The sequence below is a fragment of the Mustelus asterias genome, chromosome 4 (genome assembly GCF_964213995.1).
Source record: "Mustelus asterias chromosome 4, sMusAst1.hap1.1, whole genome shotgun sequence".
In the NCBI taxonomy this organism is placed as follows: domain Eukaryota; kingdom Metazoa; phylum Chordata; class Chondrichthyes; order Carcharhiniformes; family Triakidae; genus Mustelus; species Mustelus asterias.
In genome coordinates this window covers 63,428,336-63,449,655 of record NC_135804.1, presented here as the reverse complement: position 1 = coordinate 63,449,655, position 21,320 = coordinate 63,428,336, and the positions used below count along the sequence as shown (strand labels likewise).

The window sequence follows — 21,320 nt, the reverse complement described above, 5'->3', positions numbered from 1 at the left end:
AGCTTCACAGATCGAGGACATTCTCTTGCCCACTGCTCCACCCCAATGCACGGGTTGCTCATGTGTTCAAATCACATGCAAGGATTATAGCTATCAGCCATGGTTCAATGGGTTGCACTGTTTCCCTCCAAGATAGTAGGCTATGGGTTTAAGTCGCACACTAAAGGCTTGAGCACATAACCCAGGTTGACTGAGTGAGTGCTGCACTGTTGGAGGTACAGCCTTCTGGAAGAGATGCTAAACCCAGCCTTTTCTCACAGGTGTACACAAAATATCCCATGGTATGATTTGAGTTCTCTCAGCGTCCTGACTTATATTTATCCCCAACATCACTGATAATCCAGTCATTTATCTCATTTGCTGCATGCAAAATGGCACATTACAACAGTGACCACACTCCAAATGTACTGCATTGGTTGTAAAGCTCTTCAAGAGATGATGAATGGTGCTCTGGAAATGTAAGATTTTTTTACCTAAACATCAACACTTTAAGCAACCTCCCACAATTACAACTAACAGTCATTCCCAGGCTATGTGTCAGTTACTGAGGCAACATGCTAGCCAATAATATCTCAGCATCAGGTGGAACCCGTGCTGAGACAACCGTTGTCTCTCAGGTGGTTTCCAGATGGGAAATTGGAATGGAGCCTCACCTCCATGGCCGGATTTGGGAATTTCGTATTGAGAGCTGGGCCATTGGGCTCCACTGGTCGCAGGTCTAGCCTGTCACCGGAATAATAATCCAGAAAATGCCAATCCAACTCCTGGCCCTGGCTGTTTGAGAATTTTGAATTAAGCTTTAAAAAGCTGAAAATACAAATCTGGCATCAAAAGTAACCTAGAATGGTTGGATTTCAATAAAAATCCAACTGGTTTAACTGTCTAGTTTAGAGAAGGAAACCTGCTGACCTTACCCAGCCCGGGCCTGTACATGGTTCCACCCCTAATTCACCCTTAATTGCCTTCTGAAGTGGTCTAACAAGACACTCAGCTGCATCAAATTCCAATGAAAAAATAATCTTGAACAGATTAATCTTGAACCTGAACAGCTCAAGGAGAAAGTCCATTGCCATCTTCTCGAGGTAAATGTGGATGGGAAATATGTCCTGGCCTTGCCAGCGGCACCACCCATCCTGAGAACATGTTAGTGGAGAGTTAGCTTTGTTAGTAAGGAGTGGGATTCTCATACAACTCCAGTTAACTGTGGAGGCTAATAGCATAAGCTGTACCATGTGCTGATAAACTGTCTCATATTGACAGGCGTACCTGATACACTAAAGGCTAACCTGTGGTGAAGCTCGCTAGAAAACTGTGTGTGAAAAAAGTGGAATTTTCAACACTCTGGTTTGAAGAGTCGAAAATTTGCTGACCAATTTCAGTGGCTCCAAAATAAAACCCTCATCTGTTTCGCATTTGCTGCCGTTCCTTGGTTTCTTCCAATAACATTTGAGTATCTGTCAATTTACACCCAGGAAATGGCCAGAACAGCAGCAGGGGCTGTAGTTGGATGTTCGTCACCCGTCCTATTCTCAATAAAACCCGTTGTAGATTTGAACCTGTTGAGAAATGGGATTTTTTGGGGAGGGGGGGGGGGGGGAGAGAGAGAGAGAGAGAGAGAGAGAGAATGTTGCGGGGTACAACTATAGATTGCGTCTTCCCAAATCTGGGTGGTGTTTGGAGAGCGAGCCAGAGTGAGCGAGAGACAGAGAGAGAATTTTCAGCTGTATTAATGGGAGGGGGTAAACACGGGTGGGCATAGGCATGAATCCGGAACTAATAGTAGTGGGAACAGCTCGAGGAGAATGAAATGAGAGTGTCGCACAATGTTAAACGGGCGCAGCTTAATAACCTTCCTTAAACTCACTGTTAACCTACAAACTAAACTATCCAGCAACAGCAGTCTGTGAACACTGGACCCAAGGGAAGCTTTTACAAGAGAATATCACAACTTCCCTCACAGAAATAAAATTATATTCGCTGGAAATCTCCACCTTCAACCACAGCTGGGATTCTCTGGTGCCGCTGCAGTGAACGGGGTTTTGGCTGAGCATAAAATTCTATGTTCTCCCTGGCAGTGGGGTGGGACTGAATGAGATCGGAGAATCCTGCCCACTGTCTACATGGTAAGGTTACCCTTGGAACATCCTCAACCCCTCCTAAGTATATTCTCATCCTCCACACAAATATGTTGGCTCAACAGCTTTGGATATTCCAAAAGCCTCTGCCTCAGGCCCTTCTCTCTGCTATCACTTCCTGTAGGTTTCTTTAGATGAGTTTCAGGATGTCAGTGCCTCAGATCCTTCGCCCTCTTCAGGAATCAGTTCAAGGGGATGCAGCTCAGTTCTCATTGTCTGATATTGCAAAAGGCAATAAGATTTGTAGCACCAATCTAACTCACCACTGTTTATTCAAAATATTTAAAAAAGTTACAAATAAAAAGCCAGAAAACAGGAATGCTAAACAGATAACTATTGGTTATGGACAATTTAGTTACTGAACCACTACATTCGCCTCTCAACATGGATTGTCATTGACAGGTTACATCAGAACAGTGGCTCCAGCTAACTACAACTTTGTTAAAGGTGCAACTTTCCATTTGAAGGCAACCAAATTAGTGCTTTAAAAGGTAACATTGATTTATCTATACATGCCCATTCAATTCTGACACAGAGAATAGTCTGACAACTATATTCAAAACAGGGGCGGGACTCGAGTATGGATCACTTACTCAATTGGATAGTTGGGAGCTGAAAAATCCAACTTCATGAGTTAGGACCTGAAAGTTAGAGTATATCCAATTAGATAGTGGGTTTTCTTGGCAAATCAAGTGGATGTTAGTTAGGGTGAGGAGTAATTGCCAATTATTGCCCAGTCCTGATAGAAATCTTCATCCACCCTCCCTCTTCGACTCAACTGAATGAGTGATTCAAGTATAAATCAACAGCAAGATGAGCCAGGAATCTCTTCACCTTGCCCTCTCTCTCTTCAATCTGCAAACTTTCCTTTTCCTTCTAACCCTTCCTCGCTGCTCTTGAGGGACCTGCTCTTTTGTTGTGGCTGAGGAAGGACCTGGTTGGGAAGCCAGAGACACACATTGAGGACCAGCGCAAACCACCTCAGTGTTTGAAGCTACGCACAGCACATTATAGAACTTTTTTCTTGCACCAAATACCGCAAAAGCTGAAAAAAATACCACAAAACAGGTGAGTCAGTTAAATGGCTGATAGAATATCTGTAAAGAACAAAATGTTAAATTCCTCTTTATAACTAACATAGTACACTCATTTAAAACCTGCCACATCTTAATTTAAAATATTTCACTCCACCACACCAGTAGGTTGTAGTTGCTTGGTTTAAGGTAGTTCATGGCACTGTGTTGGAATCCAGCCTGGTTGAGTCAGAGTTCAGTGTATCTCTGTTCAATCTTCTCATCGTTCCTCAGAGTTCATTTATAACACATGCGGCCTACTTTTGCCTCAGTATATCTCAGTCCTCGCTGTCACAAAATCCTCGGCGCAGACCTGTCGTTGGTGATGGTCCTCCGAAGCTTCACCCCCCGCCGGATGGCAGTCAGCATGTCTTCAGGGGCCTCGCTGGGTGACACCGGGGGCAGTGGGAGGTCCAGGCCATCCTCGGGCGCTGTGCTGGGGAGCATTGCGGGGAAAGGGAACTGTCCGTCGCCCAGAGCCTGGGCGCTGGCCACGAGCTCGCCGATCTTCTCAACCAGGCTGTGGCGGTTGGCAGCCAGCTGCTGCTCCTCCTCGCTTGACATGTGACCACCGGGATACACGGAGATCTCCACCGTGCCGGCGCCGCCCCAGGCAGCGTTAGGCAGGCTCAATCGCTTCGGCGAGGCCTTTGCGTATTCCAAAGCGTTCGGCGAGGTGTCATCGCTGAAGAATACGCATTCCTCGCTGCCGACTCTCACCGGCCCTGGGGCGTCAGGCACAGTGGGCGTTTTCACTGGCACTATCGGAGGACGGATGGGAATCGGACCCGCATTGGAGAGGGCACGGCGCACAGATGGCTTGGTGGAAGGGGTGCGCCTGATGGTGGCCACGCCTGGGGTGACCGAGACGTTCTGCACGCTCCCTGAGGGCAGTCCAGCTGTCGAGGCGGGGCGTTTAGTCTGGAACATTCTGCGGTAACTCTGAGCAATATCACTGTTCCGTGGTATGGTTGAAGATCTGTCAAACTCGCTCTGGTGATCTGTCTCCACGTCACCATTCACAGAGTAACAATCGTAATCTGAAACTGTGCAGAAAACATGGTTAGTACCTCAGTAAGGCATCAGAGCCACTATAGTAAATGCTTCAATGTGTATGCTTTTATTGTAATGGACACGGGTAACACAGAGAGCAGAGATACAGACTCCAGGGTTGGTCACTTTTCCCTGTAACGTTGAACTCACCCGTCAAGTTGGATGAATAGTATCACTGTCTTTTGTGTAGCTCAGTAATGTGTCTATGGTGATACGGTGGCACAGTGGTTAGCACTGTTGCCTCACAGCGCAAGGGACCTGGGTTCAATCCCAGCCTCGGGTGACTGTGGAGTTTGCACGTTCTCCCTGTGTCTGCGTGGGTTTCCTCCGGGTGCTCCGGTTTCCACCCACAGTCCATTCTGAATTAAAAAACCTCCATCACGTCACCATTAATTCCCCTTTCTAAAGAAAAAAATCCCATCATTTACAATTTCTCCCAATAACTGTAATCTCTTATCATCCTTGCCAATTTTTCTCCAGTAATTCTGTACTCGTTATATGGTGCAGAAACCAGAATTGGGTACAATATTTTTAAAGTGTGACCAAGGTCATATACAAGGCTAAAATAATTTCGCTACTTTGGAATTCTATACCCCTAGAAAGATTTCTATCAGTAATTTGCAGATTGGCAAACTGTAACTAGTGGAGAGTCACAGGGATCAGTAACCATGATCTGTATTAGTGACATGGATGAAGGGGCCAACTTTATTATAGCCAAATTTGCTGATGATACAAAGATAGGTAGGAAAGGAAGTTGTGAGGAGGACATAAAGAGTCTGCAAAGGCATAAGGATAAGTTAAGTGAATGGACAAAAATCTGGCAGATAGAGGATGATTTGGGGAAATGTGAGATTGTTCACTTTGGTAGGCAGAAAAACAGAATATTATTTAAGTGGAGAGGGAGAGAATGCAGAATGCTGTAGTACAGAGGGATCTGGGTGTCCTTGTACATGAATCACAAAAAGCCAGCATGTAGTGACAGCAGGTAATAAGGAAGGCAAATGGAGCTTTGGCCTTTATTATGAGGGGATTGGAATATAGAAGTAGGGAAGTCTTGCTACAGATATACAGGACATTGGTGAGACTGAACTTTGAAGACTGTATACAGTTTCAGTCTCCTTACTTAAGGAGGGATATACTTCCGTTGGAAGCAATTCAGAGAAGTTTCACTAGGCTGATTCTTGGGATGAAGAGGTTGTCTTGTGAGGAAAAGTTGAGCAGTTTGGGCCTATGCCCATTCGGAGTTTAGAATAATGAAAGATGGTCTTACTGAAACATATGGGATTCTGAGGGGACTTGACAGGGTAGATGCTGACAGAAATCTAAAAATGGGGGCACAGTTTCAAAATGAAGTGTTTCCCAAATAAGACAGTCATGAGGACGAATTTCTTCTCTGAGGGTCATTAGTCTTTGGAATTGCCTTCCATAGACAGCATGAATGTTGGGTCACTGAATATGTTCTAGGCTGAGTTAGAGAGATTTTTGATTGACAAGTGAGTCAAGGGTTATGAGTGACAGGCAGGAAACTGGAGTTAAGGCCATAATCAGATCAGCCTGGCGTAGCAGGTTCGGTGAATGGCTTACTCCTGCTTGTATTTCTTATAATCTCTCAATGTCAGTGAATAAAATTGACATTGTGGTTAGTTGTAGAAAATCATTATGACATGGAGGCAATCCTAATGAAAATATCAGTTCAATTTTATACATCAATAAACTCTTACAATTCATGGCATCTTCTGAACGTCATCAAGGAATTTTCTATAATAGTCATACAGGTTTACAGCAATGGATACAGGCCCTTTGGCCCAACTTGTCAATGCTGCCCAGTTTTTACCACTGAGCTAGTCCCAATTGCTTGCACTTGGCCCATATCCCTCCAAACCGAAGTTACCATGTAACTATCTAAATGCTTTTTAAAAGACAAAATTGTACCCGCCTCTACTACTGCCTCTGGCAGCTTGTTCCAGACACTCACCACCCTCTGTGTGAAAAAATTGCCCCTCTGGACCTTTTTGTATCTCTCCCCTTAAACCTATGCCCTCTAGTTTTAGACTCCCCTTCCTTTGGGAAAAGATATTGACTAGCTGATATGTGCCCCTCATTATTTTATAGACTTCTATAAGATCACCCCTCAGCCTCCTACGCTCCAGGGAAAAAAGTCCCAGTCTATCCAGCCTCTCCATATAACTCAAACCATCAAGTCCCAGTCGCATCCTAGTAAATATTTTCTGCACTCTTAATAATATCCTTTCTATAATACGGTGACTAGAACTGTACATAGTATTCCAAGTGTGGCCTTACCAATGTCTTGTACAACTTCAACAAGACGTCCCAACTCCTGTATTCATTGTAGGATGTTTTATCTCATCTTTTACAATGACTCAAATCTTCCGGTCTCCAGATTGTTGGAAACCAGGCATAGCACCAAGATGCGTGTTGGGACCTTGTGAAAGTCCTGACACACGACCTGTGTGGGAAATTTCTACTTTCAATGATCAATTCCACAGCTCCTGGGGACCACACGTGAATGTCTCCAACTGAGTTAGAATCAGGACTACCCCTAACTCCAACTGCGACCATTCGACAAACCCCTAATGATCACCCGACTACGACCCAAATCATCCCACTAGCCCCGATCACACCCACCTTCTCCTCTGAAATGACCACCTTTCATTCCGCTCGCCTGACCAGCACCTCCCCCCCCCCCACCCTCCGACCCCACTAACCCTGAACCTGACCCAACCCCTGTCAATCTGACTAGCAGACCCACCTACCATCTCACTATTTACTACTGCCCATTCATCCATTCAAACTTTAAACAGACCATACAACAGCTAGTGCCCTAAAAAGGGCGCACGCCTTGTCTTCCCCCTCAACTCTGCTCCAAGGCACAGGGTGCTCTGCATTTCTAGGCTTGGCAGTGTTGTTGAACGGGGAAATATTTGAGTGGAGAGGGAATCCAGCAATGATTGATGTTCCTCAGAAGATCCTTGGCAATATGTTATGTGCTCACCAAAGTAATAATACTCCAAAACAACAATGCATTAGTGTGTGCATTGAAGGAGCAATGTATAAATGTGCTCACCAAAGCAATAATGCATTCATGTGCTTACTAAAACAACAATGCAGTGTGCGTGCATTGAAGCAGTGATGCATTAATATTCCCATCAAAGTAACAATGGATTAGTGTATTCACCGAAACAATAACCCATTCATGTGTGCACTAAAACACCAATGCATTAGTGTGCTCATCAAAACAGCAACGCAATGCCATGCTCACTACAGCAACAATGAGCTATCTTCTGTTCGTGTGCCCATAAGAGTCACAAAGCATTAGAAAGCATAGTATATCCAGACAAGTAAAACTACAATGTACTGGATCATAAAGTTCGGGTTTATCTCCCTTCAGCAGGTTACAGACACAAAGTGGTAACTCGCAGTGTGGAACTATGGGAATACACATGTCAGAAACATGTGCCATAGAAAGTGAGCAACCCTGATTCTCTGTATCTCTGCTCTTCTTGGGTTGACGCTTAGTGTGATACTTGTGCAGAAGGTAAACACCTGGAAAGGGGGCACAGAGAGATCTCCTGACGGAAGTACCTTGGGAAGGAATGGTGTCTTCGGAGCAGGATGGGGTGGTGGTTTGGGTGCTGTAACCACTCGAGTACTGCAGGGAGTCGCGGCTACTCTTCTGGTGTTCTAAGCTCAGGCCACGGGTCAACACCATAGCCAGATCACTGGCTGCTGTGGAGATTTCTTCCCCATGCTGTGGAAGGAATAAGACATGAGACATGCTTACTGGAAACAAACAAAATGCCTCTCCCTGCTTAAGGGGAGCTTGAGATTTCTCAACTCATTTTTGAGAAATAACTACTGTCCATTTCACTCCAGTTCTAGGCAACCTGTATTCCTGCTCCCCTTCAAAGGGTTAGCATTTTCTCACTGTGCCTTCATTTATTGGATCAGAACTGAGAGAGGAAGGCAGTCAGAGCTGAACTCGAATACCCTCTCTCTGGCTGGAAAAATCCAACAATCAATAACCTTGACCTGCTTTACATTTCCAGCATTTTCTGTTTTCATTTTCCACGGCTAAAGCCAACCAGAATGTCCTTCCTTCACGTTTCCGTTAAATACCAGAATGCTGAAAGTTGTGTGAAGGAGTGTCTAGTTTGCAGCCAATGAAGGTAGTGCAATAAACTGGTCTTTGTGTAGAAAGTGCCTGGGGCTCTCCAGCGGCCCTGAATAGGGGCAAAGAAATATCAGGGTCGGAGGTTATTATAAAAGCTGTTTAATTCTCTGTATCTGCTCTGTATGTGGTATGTAGATTTAACAGAATGGTGGAACAGGCTGGAGTGGCTGAATGGCCTACTCTTGTTTCCTCCAGTGGTGCTTAGGGCTGGATTATGTCCAGCAGATGCTTCAATGATAGACACTTGGATCATGGTATCCCATTCCATATTAACAAATACATCCTGGCACATCCTGAAAGCAAGAGCCCGACAACACCTTAACCCACAATATAAACTGGTAAAAGGGTGGGGGGGGATGAGGAAATCTGTAAAGGTGATGCACTCACATACTGTACCTTAGCAGCAAGTGATGCTGCTGTCACCCGGGGCCTCTGTATCTCCTCCACACTAATCCCCGGATAGACCATGGTGGCTGAGACTGCCTCTGCCTCCCGATAACGTTCTGCTGTCTCCTTGCGTCTTTGCAAAGTGTTCACCACTGGCTGGTCGTAAGGACCAGGCTTTGACCAGTCCTGGAAAATCAAGGGGAGCAGCCAGTGAATAGAAATGTTGAGATGGGGATGGTGCAGAGAGTAATTGTTTGCAACAGGGAGGGAGTGGAGGATTTAGTTTGGTTGAGATATCACAGCTAGGGAGCTATTTAAGAGTTAAAGAAGAATGGCATTCTAGGATTGCATAAAGGTGTCTCAGTAAAGATGGCTCCTGTGAATGTCTTCAGTGCCCAGTACTCTGGCATGGAAGCCCCTTGCTGCCACCCTTGCCCTCCTCGGTACTACGTTCCACTCACCCATCAGTCATCTTTCTGCCTCCCAGTGAATTGAAATATCTCTGTCCTCATGTTATCCCACCCCACTCCTCCCTCCCTACCTATGTCCACCCCACTCCTCCCTCCCTACCTATGTCCACTCCACTCCTCCCTCCCTACTCATGCCCTCCCACACCTCCCTCCCTACCTACATCCTCCCCCACCCTATTCCTCCCCTCCCCCATCCTACTCCTCCTCCTCCTCCCACAAACTCCCTCTCCCCACCCTCACTGCTAATATCTCCTCCCTGCTCTCCACAGCTGCCACTCTTCCAGCTCTGATCCCAGTACAGCTCCTTCCACTGAAGCCTTGCCTCACTTCTCAGGCCTCTACTCCCAGTAAATCAGCCTCCCCTTAAACCCCTCGTAAAAAAAGCCCGTGGGATATTGGGCTGTGTGGGAGGTGCTATCAAGCACCAGTTGCGACTGTTTGGGTTTTCCTTTCACATTGGCCATCTTACGAGGCCTGTTTTGTTCTGCTGTGCTCATTTGCAGCAGGAAGTGGACTCAGATTGGCCAAACTCATTTCCCATGAACCTATTAGAGCTCGAGACAGAGAGAGTGAAGTCAATGGCTTGAGCCAAGTGAATAAACAGCAGACAATCTGCGACCATCAGTTTTGTGGCCCCACCACAGTTCAGTCTCATCCCACGGACTTTCATCCCATTTGTCTAAGTCTTTGCTTCCAGAATCACCTGTTTCTTTTTTCCTGCACGCTGGGACATCTGCCATTTTGTAATTTTCTCCACACTGCACATCTTTTCTTCCTCTTGGACTTTTATCCCCCTCTGTTTTTTAAGCTTTGTTTTTTGTTCTTTTGCCTCTTTTTCTTCCTCCGTCTCCTCTCAACGACCATATCCCCCTCACCTTCCCCCACCACCCCAACCTCCCTCAACCCCACATTCAGCCATCATCACTGTAAATTCATTGGAAATGGCCAATCTCCTCATTTTGATCTCCTTTGCCCAAGTTTTCAGCTTTACATGGTCCCAAGATGCCATGCATTACACACACTGCGTTAACGTAAGCTGCCAAAGAAGATTGTTAATGGTACAATTGATTTGTGAGGTTATTCATGCAAATAATCAGGAAAGGAACAAGGAATTAATGAAAAGGGATGTGATGAGAGAGAAGCCAAAATTAAACAAAGCAAAATGAAATGGTGATGAAACAAACCTTCCAGCTAGGAATTGTTGATGAGAGGGCAGTGCCAGGTCCAAGGGAGTGATTAAAGGGAGGGGGGTGAGGGAAAGCAGCAGGGTCGGGCCTACTGCGGACCCTTGTGTCAGGGATGGTGGGAGCAGAGCCAGAGAACGCAGGTGAAGAGCACTCACTAGGGAGATGATAATACACAAACCCAGGCATGAACTGCAGATGGAAGAACATGATATCAGCACAGGCAACAAGTGGACAGCCAAGGGAAAGTTCTCAAAGGAAATGCCAGCAAAACCACAACTTAAATGACACTTTATGTATTCTGATAGCCCTTACAGAATGATGATTCAAATTTGTACCGGGCAACGATTTCACCACAAAAATCCAAAGATTGGATTTGTTACGGAAAGATGGTAGAAGATATCGGTCATGTGACCCACAGGTATACTAACCTCCTGTGTCTCTGGATGGCAGAAAACACCCACACACACAGGTTCCTGATTAGAATGGGACTATTGGGGCCACAAGTGAGCGTCATTGTAGGGACCCAGTTCCACAGAGGCTTAGTTAACCTGGGCCACTCCCAAATCAGGTTTGGGTCGGGACATCTGGACTGAGATGTGGGTAACAAAGTGATGGGCAGTGCTTCCAGCCAGATGGTTGCAATTGTGTAGAATCAGCCACCATCATAGACTCCACTGAAGCAATCTGCAACAGTCGCATTAGGAATATAAGGTTGGCAGGTCGATAATCTACTCCCTGATCTTTGCTTCGATCACAACATCAGGTCTTTGGCATCTCAGTGTGGTCTTCCACACAAGAGGACGATTTCACGAGGCTGCCAGCAGATTAGGAAAGGGTTTCTCAGTACAAAACGGCAGGAGTTCCTGTGGCTTTGCCTTGCTAACTTTTAAAATCTAAAGCAAATGTGCAGCAAGATGCTTTCAAAGTGGCTGCGATCTTCAAACACCACCAGCCACAATGCAAACCAACACAAGGGACTGATGTTCCCCTGTCAGTCCCAGGATAAGAGAGGGTTGTCTTAAATAGCTTTGATGATAAGTTGTGTTTTTTTCTGGAGCATTCCCTTGAAATGGGAGCACAAGCATTGGGCCTCCAAAACCAGAGAAACAAAAAGTCCATCAGCTCCCACCCCCATTAGCCAAAGCTCAAGACAGCACTGTAAATGTTTATAGTCACATCCCTGTTGAAATATTTAAGCACAATTTACCGTTAAATACTGTAAGCATTCAAAGTATTTGCAAGGGCCAAATCTCTGGATCCAACAGGATGTTCCTGTTGTTGGAACTCCCTTGCATCAACGTAACTCTCCAATGGGCATGGAAATATTTGGAGTCAACACTTTGTGTAACTTATTGAATAAGCAGCAACAAAACTCCAGTTTTGGGGAATTTCGCAATAACTTCATTGCAGTGTTAATGTAAGCCTCACTTGTGACTAATAAGTAAACTTTAGAGTCGGTGCAGAATCAATGGCCAAATGGTCTCCTTCTGCACTATGGGGATTCTATGATTCTATTCGGCGTTCTAATTTTGTTAGTCGTTTGGTTTCCTCTGAGTTACCGGAGCTGCTTGTATCGATTTTGTGGGGAATGGAACATTTCTTTGAGAAGGATATACTGGCCTGGGTGAGGCAGAATTACAGATTGCTACAAGAGAGTTAAAGTGGGAGAGCATGGGTAGCATGAACTTAACTCATCTTTCCTCAAGTCTGGATGTTGGGAGAGATGATTTAATTAAAGCACTTTAAAAAAAAAAAATTTGATAGGCTCCAGAAGCAGAAACGAATTCATTTGAAAAGAGGAGCTAAGAATAAGGGGGCCCAATCTTAAATTTAACAACTAGGCCATTCAGGAATAAATCACAAAGTAATTCTTCCTACAAAGGGTAACAGAAATCTGGAGCTTGTTTCCCTGAAAGACTGTGGATATTGGGGGAACAACTGGATCTTCTGAGATGATCCATCATGGAACAAAGGCGGAACAAATGAGCCATGATCTAACTCAATGGCAGAAGTTTTGGGGGGCTGAATGGCCTTCTCCTCTTTCTATACTGCCAAGAACTCCTAAGTTAGATGGATCAAGGTACAAGGTAAAGCTTGCTCTATTCCAACAATATGGTTCAGTTCCAGTCCCAGAACAGGGCATTTAATTTCCACGTCAACTAATATGTATCCTCTCAGAATGAGATGGCTGACCAAATGATAATTTGATTATTGTTTTGAACTCTATATATTTTTTGTTCTAATGACAATGTTTAAAAAAGGTCAAACGTGGGACTGGGTTTGTGCTGCTTTTCAAGTCAGACAGTTCGGGCCAGATGAGGTGGGATCAAGGGTTGCTCAAAGCGCGGGGAAAAAACGGGCACGCGTATCCAATAACTAGTCAGTGTGCCACCGTGTCAGTACAGCACCCAGTACAACAAGCCAAGTTACTTTACTCATCTAATAATAATTAAAATTCTGGGATGACTGCTTGAAAGAAATGTCCAGCTCTGGACATTGCCAGTTTTTGGATGGCTGGATTTGAGACACATTCCCTGTACATATATTTTATAAACACAATCCCGGCACCTTCCCATAATTATCAATTATGAATCCGTGAATATCCTGAGGTGTCATTTCTAACTGAGGTGTAATAAATAGTGAGTGAATGTGAAGCTCACAGTAATGGGAGTCCCACAGTAATGCACATAAAATGAACAACATGCTAGTGGTAGCATAATTCATCTGTGTACTAAATCACTTTCATATCTTAAAAAAAAGCAAACACTTCCAAGGCTTACAGTATCAAGAAGGGACATCCCAAATTGCCCCCAAACACACTGAAATGAATGATCAAGGGATGCGGATGACCCCATTTGTTGTGACAACACTGTCTGATTTTAGCTGCTGGTTTTGCAGGCCCCAATGGGAGAGAATTAGCGATGCGAATGGGTGATTCACCTTTTCACCACCTGACCACGCTCCTGCTGTGGAGCTAGAACTAACCGAAGTGGGTGAGCTACACTCGCTAACCGACTGACACGTCTCCGAAGCCTCAGAGGAAGCTGAGCTCGACGATTTCTGCCATGCATCCAGGGTCAAAGGACATAATACAGGGAAGCAAGAAGAGGGAAAGAGAGCACATCTGATTAGATTGTCAAACATGCGGGGATGTTCTGCAAAGGAACAGAGTCTGGACCAGCTCGTTTGTACAGTTCTGATTCTGAAGGCTGCCCGTTTGAATGGGGAAGGGGTCAGGGCAGCCTACTGACAGCCTTGCCAACCACATGGGCATGAGTTTACTTCAGAGCTGCTGGGAGCAGTTCAGCAAACTTTGCCAGTTTAGGCAGGCGTGGTGGACAAATGAACCATGGCACCCATTTTAACTCCACCTCAACTTTAAGTTACCTCAAAGCTGTGCTAGAGTGGGTACCACGAGTCCACTATCTGAGGGAAAGATTGTGAATGGAGTAGCGAGTGGATATACTGATCTCCCAGATCACTCTTTATCCATTAGTGAGAGGGACTGAAACTATAAATGAACAATCACAAGCAACATTAATTGTGAGATCTAGTCCAAGTGCATGAGAGGAGGGGGAGGGGATGGTGTTGTGCTTAATTCTATAAGCTAACGTTGGCTCCTTCTATGCACCTTGCCACCCTCCACAGCACAAAATAGTGTGGGAGGCAGACAACAGAGAGGAGGGTGGGGATCCATACAAAATAGGAGCAGGAATAGGTCTGCTCCTATTTTGTCCCTCGAGCCTACTCCACCATTCAATAAGATAATGGCTGATCTCACTGTGGCCTCAACCCTCTCCATCTTGGCCAATTTGTTATTCCTGCTGAATCATGTAATGGTATGACTGAATCCACAACCAAGACAGCCTGGTTTGACATCAGCAAAATTGGGTCAAAGTAGTTTGTTCTGTACAATGCTGAGTCAAGACTCTGCTTCACCACAGGTCAGTAAGGAGCAACCTACTCACAAACAGTTTGTTATAAACTCCAATCAACCTACACGTTGGCAGGAACTCTCAAAGATTCAGAACTTTTCTTAAGCCATAAAGATGTGGTCATGTTCAGTATGAAGTATTTTCTGTTTTACAACAATATTTTAATGTTTTAACCAACCAAAAACAAAGAATGAATCAATGGCATTTTGTGTTCTTGACTGGACCTGTCATTATATTTTGTGTGAATTGAATGGTCATGGGGAACTATTTGAATGAGCAAAACGCAATCCAAACAATTTCCATAATTATTGATGTTTCTGGCACTTTTGGCCTGCAAGAACCTTCCTCCTGGTCGCTGCCCCAGAGAAGTATAGTAATTGTATTTGCACAGGTTTTGCTATTGCTTTGAGCCTATCGTGCAGAGTAACAGGATCAGTACCAAACACAATTCTAGAACTGTTAAGTGAGAAAGCCTAGTGTAATACGTTGTGGGTTTATAATGTTAGCACTATGAACATTCTCTCAGTCCATTGCTGTGTGCTGCAGGTTTAGACTGTTTGCACTATGAACTTTCTAAAAACCAGCAAGACGTGCATTTATATAGCAGCCTTTCATGACATCAGGATGTCCGAAAGTGTTTTACAACCAATTAAATACTTTTGATATGCATGGTATTTCAGAGATTAAATCTCGTTGTAATATAGGCAGACATGTAGGAACACCACCACCCGCAAGTTCCCCTCCCAGCCACACACCATCCTGACTTGTTAATATGTTGGTCGTTCCTTCACTGTCACTGGATCAAAGTCCTGGAGCTCTCTCCCTAACAGCACTACGGTTGTACCTACAGCACAGGGACTGCAGCGGTTCAAGAGGGCAACACACCATCACCTTCTTGAGGGCATTAAGGGTTGGGCTATAAAAGTACTGGCCTAGCTAAGCGAAGCCCACATCCTGTAAAATAATAAACAAAAACGCACGATGGCAACTTTAACACTTCAAGCTTCACAAACAGGAATGCGATCTTTTCTTGTGATGTTGATTGAGGGATAAATATTGGTCAGCACACCAAGGAGAACTTCTCTGTTCTTTGAAATAGCACCAGGGAATCTTCTCTGTCCTTGCAGGGCCTTGGTTGAACATCTGTACCTTAATGATCACCCAATAGAGGTGTTTCAATTATCTGGGATCACATATCGACTAGAACCAAGCTTCACAGAGAACACTGACTGTACTGTTAAAAAGATTAGCCAGCGTCTGTTTTTAATTAGAAAACAGAAAATGTTTGGACTGAGTCAAGCTTTTTAGAGAGAGTACACAAACGTCTGGTAGTGAACATCCTAACATTCAACATGACAGTCTGGGATGGTAACCTCAGTGTGAAATGCAAAAGTAAACTGGCCAGAGTTGTCAACACTGCAAGTAAAATCACTGGTCGAGAACAGACACTGCTCCATAACCTATTGAACAACCCAGTTAAAGGGAAAGCTCAGGCCATCATTAGTGATCCCTCTCATGCATTATATCCTCAGTTTGAAAGGCTATCTTTAGAATGCATTTTGCCAGGAAAAATCTGTTCAAGAGGTCTTTTGTTCCCAGTGCCTTAAGCTTACTAAATAACATGACATAAACTCAACCCGCTGCTTCTGTTTATTTTCTTTATTCAACTGCAGTTAAGTGCTGTAATGGCAGAGTGCAATGTTTGTATGGTTTGGTGTATGTTATGTATGCACAAATGTATGAATGCATTCTATTTGAAAGACTGCCATTGCCGCTGTACTGGCAATGGAGTGTGAGCAGTACCGGCAATGGAGTGTGAGCAGTACCGGCAATGGAGTGTGAGCAGCACCGGCAATGGAGTGTGAGCAGCACCGGCAATGGAGTGTGAGCAGTACCGGCAATGGAGTGTGAGCAGCACCGGCAATGGAGTGTGAGCAGTACCGGCAATGGAGTGTGAGCAGCACCGGCAATGGAGTGTGAGCAGTACCGGCAATGGAGTGTGAGCAGTACCGGCAATGGAGTGTGAGCAGCACCGGCAATGGAGTGTGAGCAGTACCGGCAATGGAGTGTGAGCAGTACCGGCAATGGAGTGTGAGCAGTACCGGCAATGGAGTGTGAGCAGCACCGGCAATGGAGTGTGAGCAGCACCGGCAATGGAGTGTGAGCAGCACCGGCAATGGAGTGTGAGCGGTACCGGCAATGGAGTGTGAGCAGCACCGGCAATGGAGTGTGAGCAGTACCGGCAATGGAGTGTGAGCAGTACCGGCAATGGAGTGTGAGCAGCACCGGCAATGGAGTGTGAGCGGTACCGGCAATGGAGTGTGAGTCTAGAATTTTGTGCTGATCGTGCTCCTGTTAAGCTCCCTGGGATGTTTACCAATGTTAAAGGTGCCACATAAATACAAATCATACTACAGTGTTAGACTGTTTACACTGTGAACATTCTTCTGAAATCAATTCTTGATAAGTTTCAATCATGTGAATATTGATGTAATCTTACCTCCAATAAATAGCATGTATTTTACAGATTGAGCCCTGTGTATAGCAAACATTGTGCGTACGTGTGACAGACTGAGTTTGATTAATTTCCTGCATCCGAATTTTAACCTCTGCTTCTGCTTCCCTTGGTTCAGTGAATATTACTCTCCTCTCTACACAGGTTTCAGTTCCAATTTCAGAAATTGGGCACATAACCTAGGTTGGCACTTGCATGCAGCACTGAGGGAGTACTGCACTGTCTGAGGCTCTGTTTATTGGTTAAGATATCAAATTGAGGTTTCATCTGACCTTTCAGGTGGGCAGAAAAGACCACATCGCACCTTCTGGAGGAGGACAGGAGTGTGCTCTCCAATATTAATCCCGCAAACATCACAGAAGAAAAATCTCTCAACATTATTTCAGGGCTGTTTGTGGGAGCTTGCTGTGCACAAATTGACTGCCACTTTTCCTCACATTACAGCAATGACTACATTTCAAAAATGACTTAATTGGCAGTAAGGTGCTTTGGGATTATGCCGAGGTGCTACATTAATGCAACTCTGTTTGTTTCATCAAGACATCCGCTTTTAACTATCAACATCAAAGAGCGCAATAACATTGGTTTAGTCAAGGTTGCAGACACATAGATGAACGTGTCCGGTGCACTTACCTGGCTGGTAATGTCTGATGGCATAGGCGACGGTGGTTTGGAGTAGGTGGCATCCTGGGAGATGAAGCCGGAGTCGTGTGAGGAGACACTGGAGAGGCGGGTGCTGGCGCTGGCAGGGTGGGCCAAGCTGCGATAGCGATAGTTTGAACTTGGTGAGTGAGTTTGGGAACCGCTGGAGCGAGAAGTGCTACTGTTTGTACTGTTTACACTGCTGGGGGGAGGGGTGTGGTGGGTGGAAGGGTGTGAGGGAGGGAAGGCGAGGGAGACAATTTAAGACAGGATCAGACTCGCATAAAGAATCATAGACAAAGCAGGAAGCTACACAACAAGCTTGGGCTAGGGGGAGTTGAGCATTGGTGCTGGAATGATCATCACAGGTTTTCACTTGGCACATTTCCTTTTTCTCATCTCCTCCCTTTCCTTGAGCTTGCCACCTCGGACAGGTTGGCAACATGTCTCAAATGGATGATATGCAAGGTGTGCTACCATGGGCATCAATCACCAACAACCATCTCCCCCACGCTGAGCTCAGGCCTCTCCCTTACAGGGGCAGATGGAAAAGGCAGAGCTAACCTGGCCCACAAAATATATTAGCAGAGGCCTGGGTACAGGTGTTACCAACCCAATCTCTCAGGGACAGTGGGAAGTTGTCCAGGACTCTATTAGCAGAGTACAAAAACAAGAAAGTTATGCTGAACCTTTACAAATCACCAGTTAGGCCTCAACTAGTCTAATTAACAACTGTTTAAGTCTAGGCATGGCACTTTAGGTAGGCTGTCAAGATCAGAGAGAGCATGCAGACAAGATTTACTGGCATGATACCAGGAAAAGGGGCTTTAATGGGGAGACTGGAGAAGCTGGGCCTCGCCCTTCAAGCAGAGAAGGTCGAGGAGAGATTCAATAGATGGTTCAAAATTATGAATAAAGTAAATAAGGAGAAACTGTTTCCAAAAAAGATGAGGAGAATGAACTTTATTTAGATGCAAGGAGTTAAAGTGATCCGGATGCCTAAAAGGGTGGTGGAAACAGATTCAATAATTGCTTCCAGAAGTGAATTGGAAACATACTTGAAGGGGAAAAAAATGACAGAATTACGACAGGGAACTGGATTAATTGGATAGTACTAGTGAGGCACCAACACAGATCTGATGGACAGAATGGCCTTACATGCTACATCATTCAATTTTGCACCAAGGGACATACTCTCTAAATGGGAATGGGTACATCAATGGCAGTAAATCACTTAACAGTCAACATGACACAGCTGAAAGAGCTGGCAGGAGGTGAAGTATGTGGTATAATGGCATGGCTTGGCATCAGCCTAACCTTTGGGCTTTGTGCAAGGGACTGTCCACTAAAGGACCCTTGGGTCACAGAGATCATATTTCAATGACTCCTTCGTAGCTACAAGCCCCAATTTACAGCACTGCCCTATAATCTCAGCACGCAAATCAAAACGGTCCCCCCACTGAATCAGGAACATGTTCCAGTGGAACAGGTTCAGTACAACGATTGACTACTTGTCATGCACTTGCCAAATAATTAGCAATCCCCCTTGTTGTATATATGTTTTTAATTGACAGATTGGCGGTAGGTGGACGGCCAGTTGCAAATCAATCTAACAATACTGAAGGAAACTGCAGGGACCATGAACCAGGGTTTAGTTGGTGTTGACATACAGGAAAAGCTTTGAAATGTTCAGTCGCTTCACACAGGTTTATAGGTTATTTTAACATTTTTATCACCCCACTTCCTCAAGAAAGAATTCAGTTCTAATGTTTTGGAAATTAGTCACCTTTTTCAGTAAGAGGTTCCACAGAAACCGCAGCAAAGATTCTGATTTCTAAAGGTTCAAGGCAGGATTGAGTCTCTCAAACACTGGCAGTCTGAGCAGGGAAAGATCCCGACATTGCTGATTTTTAAACATTTACAGGACGTGGGCATCGCTGGCTGGGCCAGCATTTATTGCCCATCCCTAACGGCCTCCAGAGTACATCATGTAGCCTAGACCAGGTGAGGATGACAGGTTTCCTTCCCTAAAGGACATTAATAAACCAGATAGGTTTTTACAACAATCGACAATGGTAATCGCTAGATTTTTAATTCCAGATTTTTAATGAATTCAAATTTCACCATCTGCTGTGGTGGGATTCGAACCCGGGTCCCCAGAGCATTACCCTGGGTTTCTGGATTACTAGCCCAATGACAATACCACCACACCACCGCCTTCCCGATTGAGAAATGGTTTCCCTCCATTGCATTTTTCCCTGGGCTTTCATGCATTGTGTGGGATCATTCACGTGTTAGCTCCCCATCGACAGAACTCAAACATGTTTGGATAGATCCCCACGCGTGAATTAATTGCAAAAATGTAGCCGCCACTTCTCCAATCACACGGGGTGGACGGGGGCGGGGGAGAAGTATCCAAAGCCATAAGGAAAGTAATTTCCTCTCCTTATGTATACAATGCACTAGAACTTAACACACAGCCTCAGTGATGCAGCATTGCCTGATGGGGAGACAGTGGGATTTATCAATTGGGAAGGGAGGGACTCGTTAGACTGGCCTGTCAATCGTACATACCTGCACATGCTGGATTTGCGAGAGCCAGAGCTGCTGGGTGAAGATGGTGGTGTCTGATAGGACCAGCTATAGTCAGACCCCTTCAGATCTTTAATTACCTGTATGAGAAACACAACGAGCGAGGGGGAGGGGGTTACAGCTGATAATACAGAACAAAGAGGGCCCACAAGGGAAGGAGAGTGCAGGGAATGCAGCTTTGATTCCAATACTTGAAAACTGCTTGAAGAAAAATATATGACAAAAATCTCTTTTAAAACTTATTTTTAAAAAATCCACGACTGTTCTACCACATCACAGAGCATCTCTTTAAATACAAACTGTTACTAATAAATTCGAGAACTTCCCCCAAGGCTGCTCCCTCTGGCTATCCTTTCCCCCTAGGCTGCTCCCTCTGACTATCCTTTCCCCCTAGGCTGCTCCCTCTGGCTATCCTTTCCCCCAAGGCTGCTCCCTCTGGCTATCCTTTCCCCCAAGGCTGCTCCCTCTGGCTATCCTTTCCCCCAAGGCTGCTCCCTCTGGCTATCCTTTCCCCCAAGGCTGCTCCCTCTGATTATCCTTTCCCCCAAGGCTGCTCCCTCTGGCTATCCTTTCCCCCAAGGCTGCTCCCTCTGATTATCCTTTTCCCCAAGGCTGCTCCCTCTGGCTATCCTTTTCCCCGAGGCTGCTCCCTCTGGCTATCCTTTTCCCCAAGGCTGCTCCCTCTGACTATCCTGCTATCCTAGGATATTCCTTCAGACTATCCTTGCCTCCATTAAATATAAATTTGTTGTCAGGAGGACGGCACATGTTCAGCCAATCTGAATCCATCCACCCAGATTCAGCCACTCCCATCACAACATTTACCAGCTTCTGAAATGATTCCCGAGGTTTTGCTTCCACATGTCAACGACTCTTTTTCAAGTTTTCTGACATCAGCACTAACTTTGCCTGCTATTAATCTGAAGGGTGACCTACAACCAGGGCTAATTGTTTTGAAATGGCGTTCCTGATTGTTTACAACCTTCCAAACCTCTATAATGTTAGACACTTCCAGGTTGCTTTGGTTCTTTCTGACACTTCACATGCAAGAGGTTTCCCCTCAGGTTTTGACTGTCCCCTTTGTAAATGAGCAGAACTCAAGACGTAAACTGATCTGAGCATCATTTGGTTCAAATGTG

At 45.2% G+C, this 21,320-nt stretch overlaps 1 protein-coding gene across 1 annotated transcript in view; it reads right to left on the bottom strand.

The window, feature by feature from the left end:
- Positions 1-1,620: 1,620 nt before the first annotated feature.
- Positions 1,621-21,320, bottom strand: part of mtss1lb (MTSS I-BAR domain containing 2b) — a 184,388-nt gene continuing 164,688 nt past the window's right edge. Inside the window, exons 9-15 of the mRNA XM_078212018.1 lie at positions 20,164-20,261; positions 17,581-17,791; positions 13,438-13,557; positions 10,495-10,686; positions 8,850-9,026; positions 7,865-8,030; positions 1,621-4,254 (exon numbers count right to left, since the gene is read on the bottom strand). Of these exons, the coding sequence (XP_078068144.1) occupies positions 3,500-4,254; positions 7,865-8,030; positions 8,850-9,026; positions 10,495-10,686; positions 13,438-13,557; positions 17,581-17,791; positions 20,164-20,261 (1,719 nt within the window). The 3' untranslated portion in view covers positions 1,621-3,499. The remainder of the gene's footprint in view (positions 4,255-7,864; positions 8,031-8,849; positions 9,027-10,494; positions 10,687-13,437; positions 13,558-17,580; positions 17,792-20,163; positions 20,262-21,320) is intronic.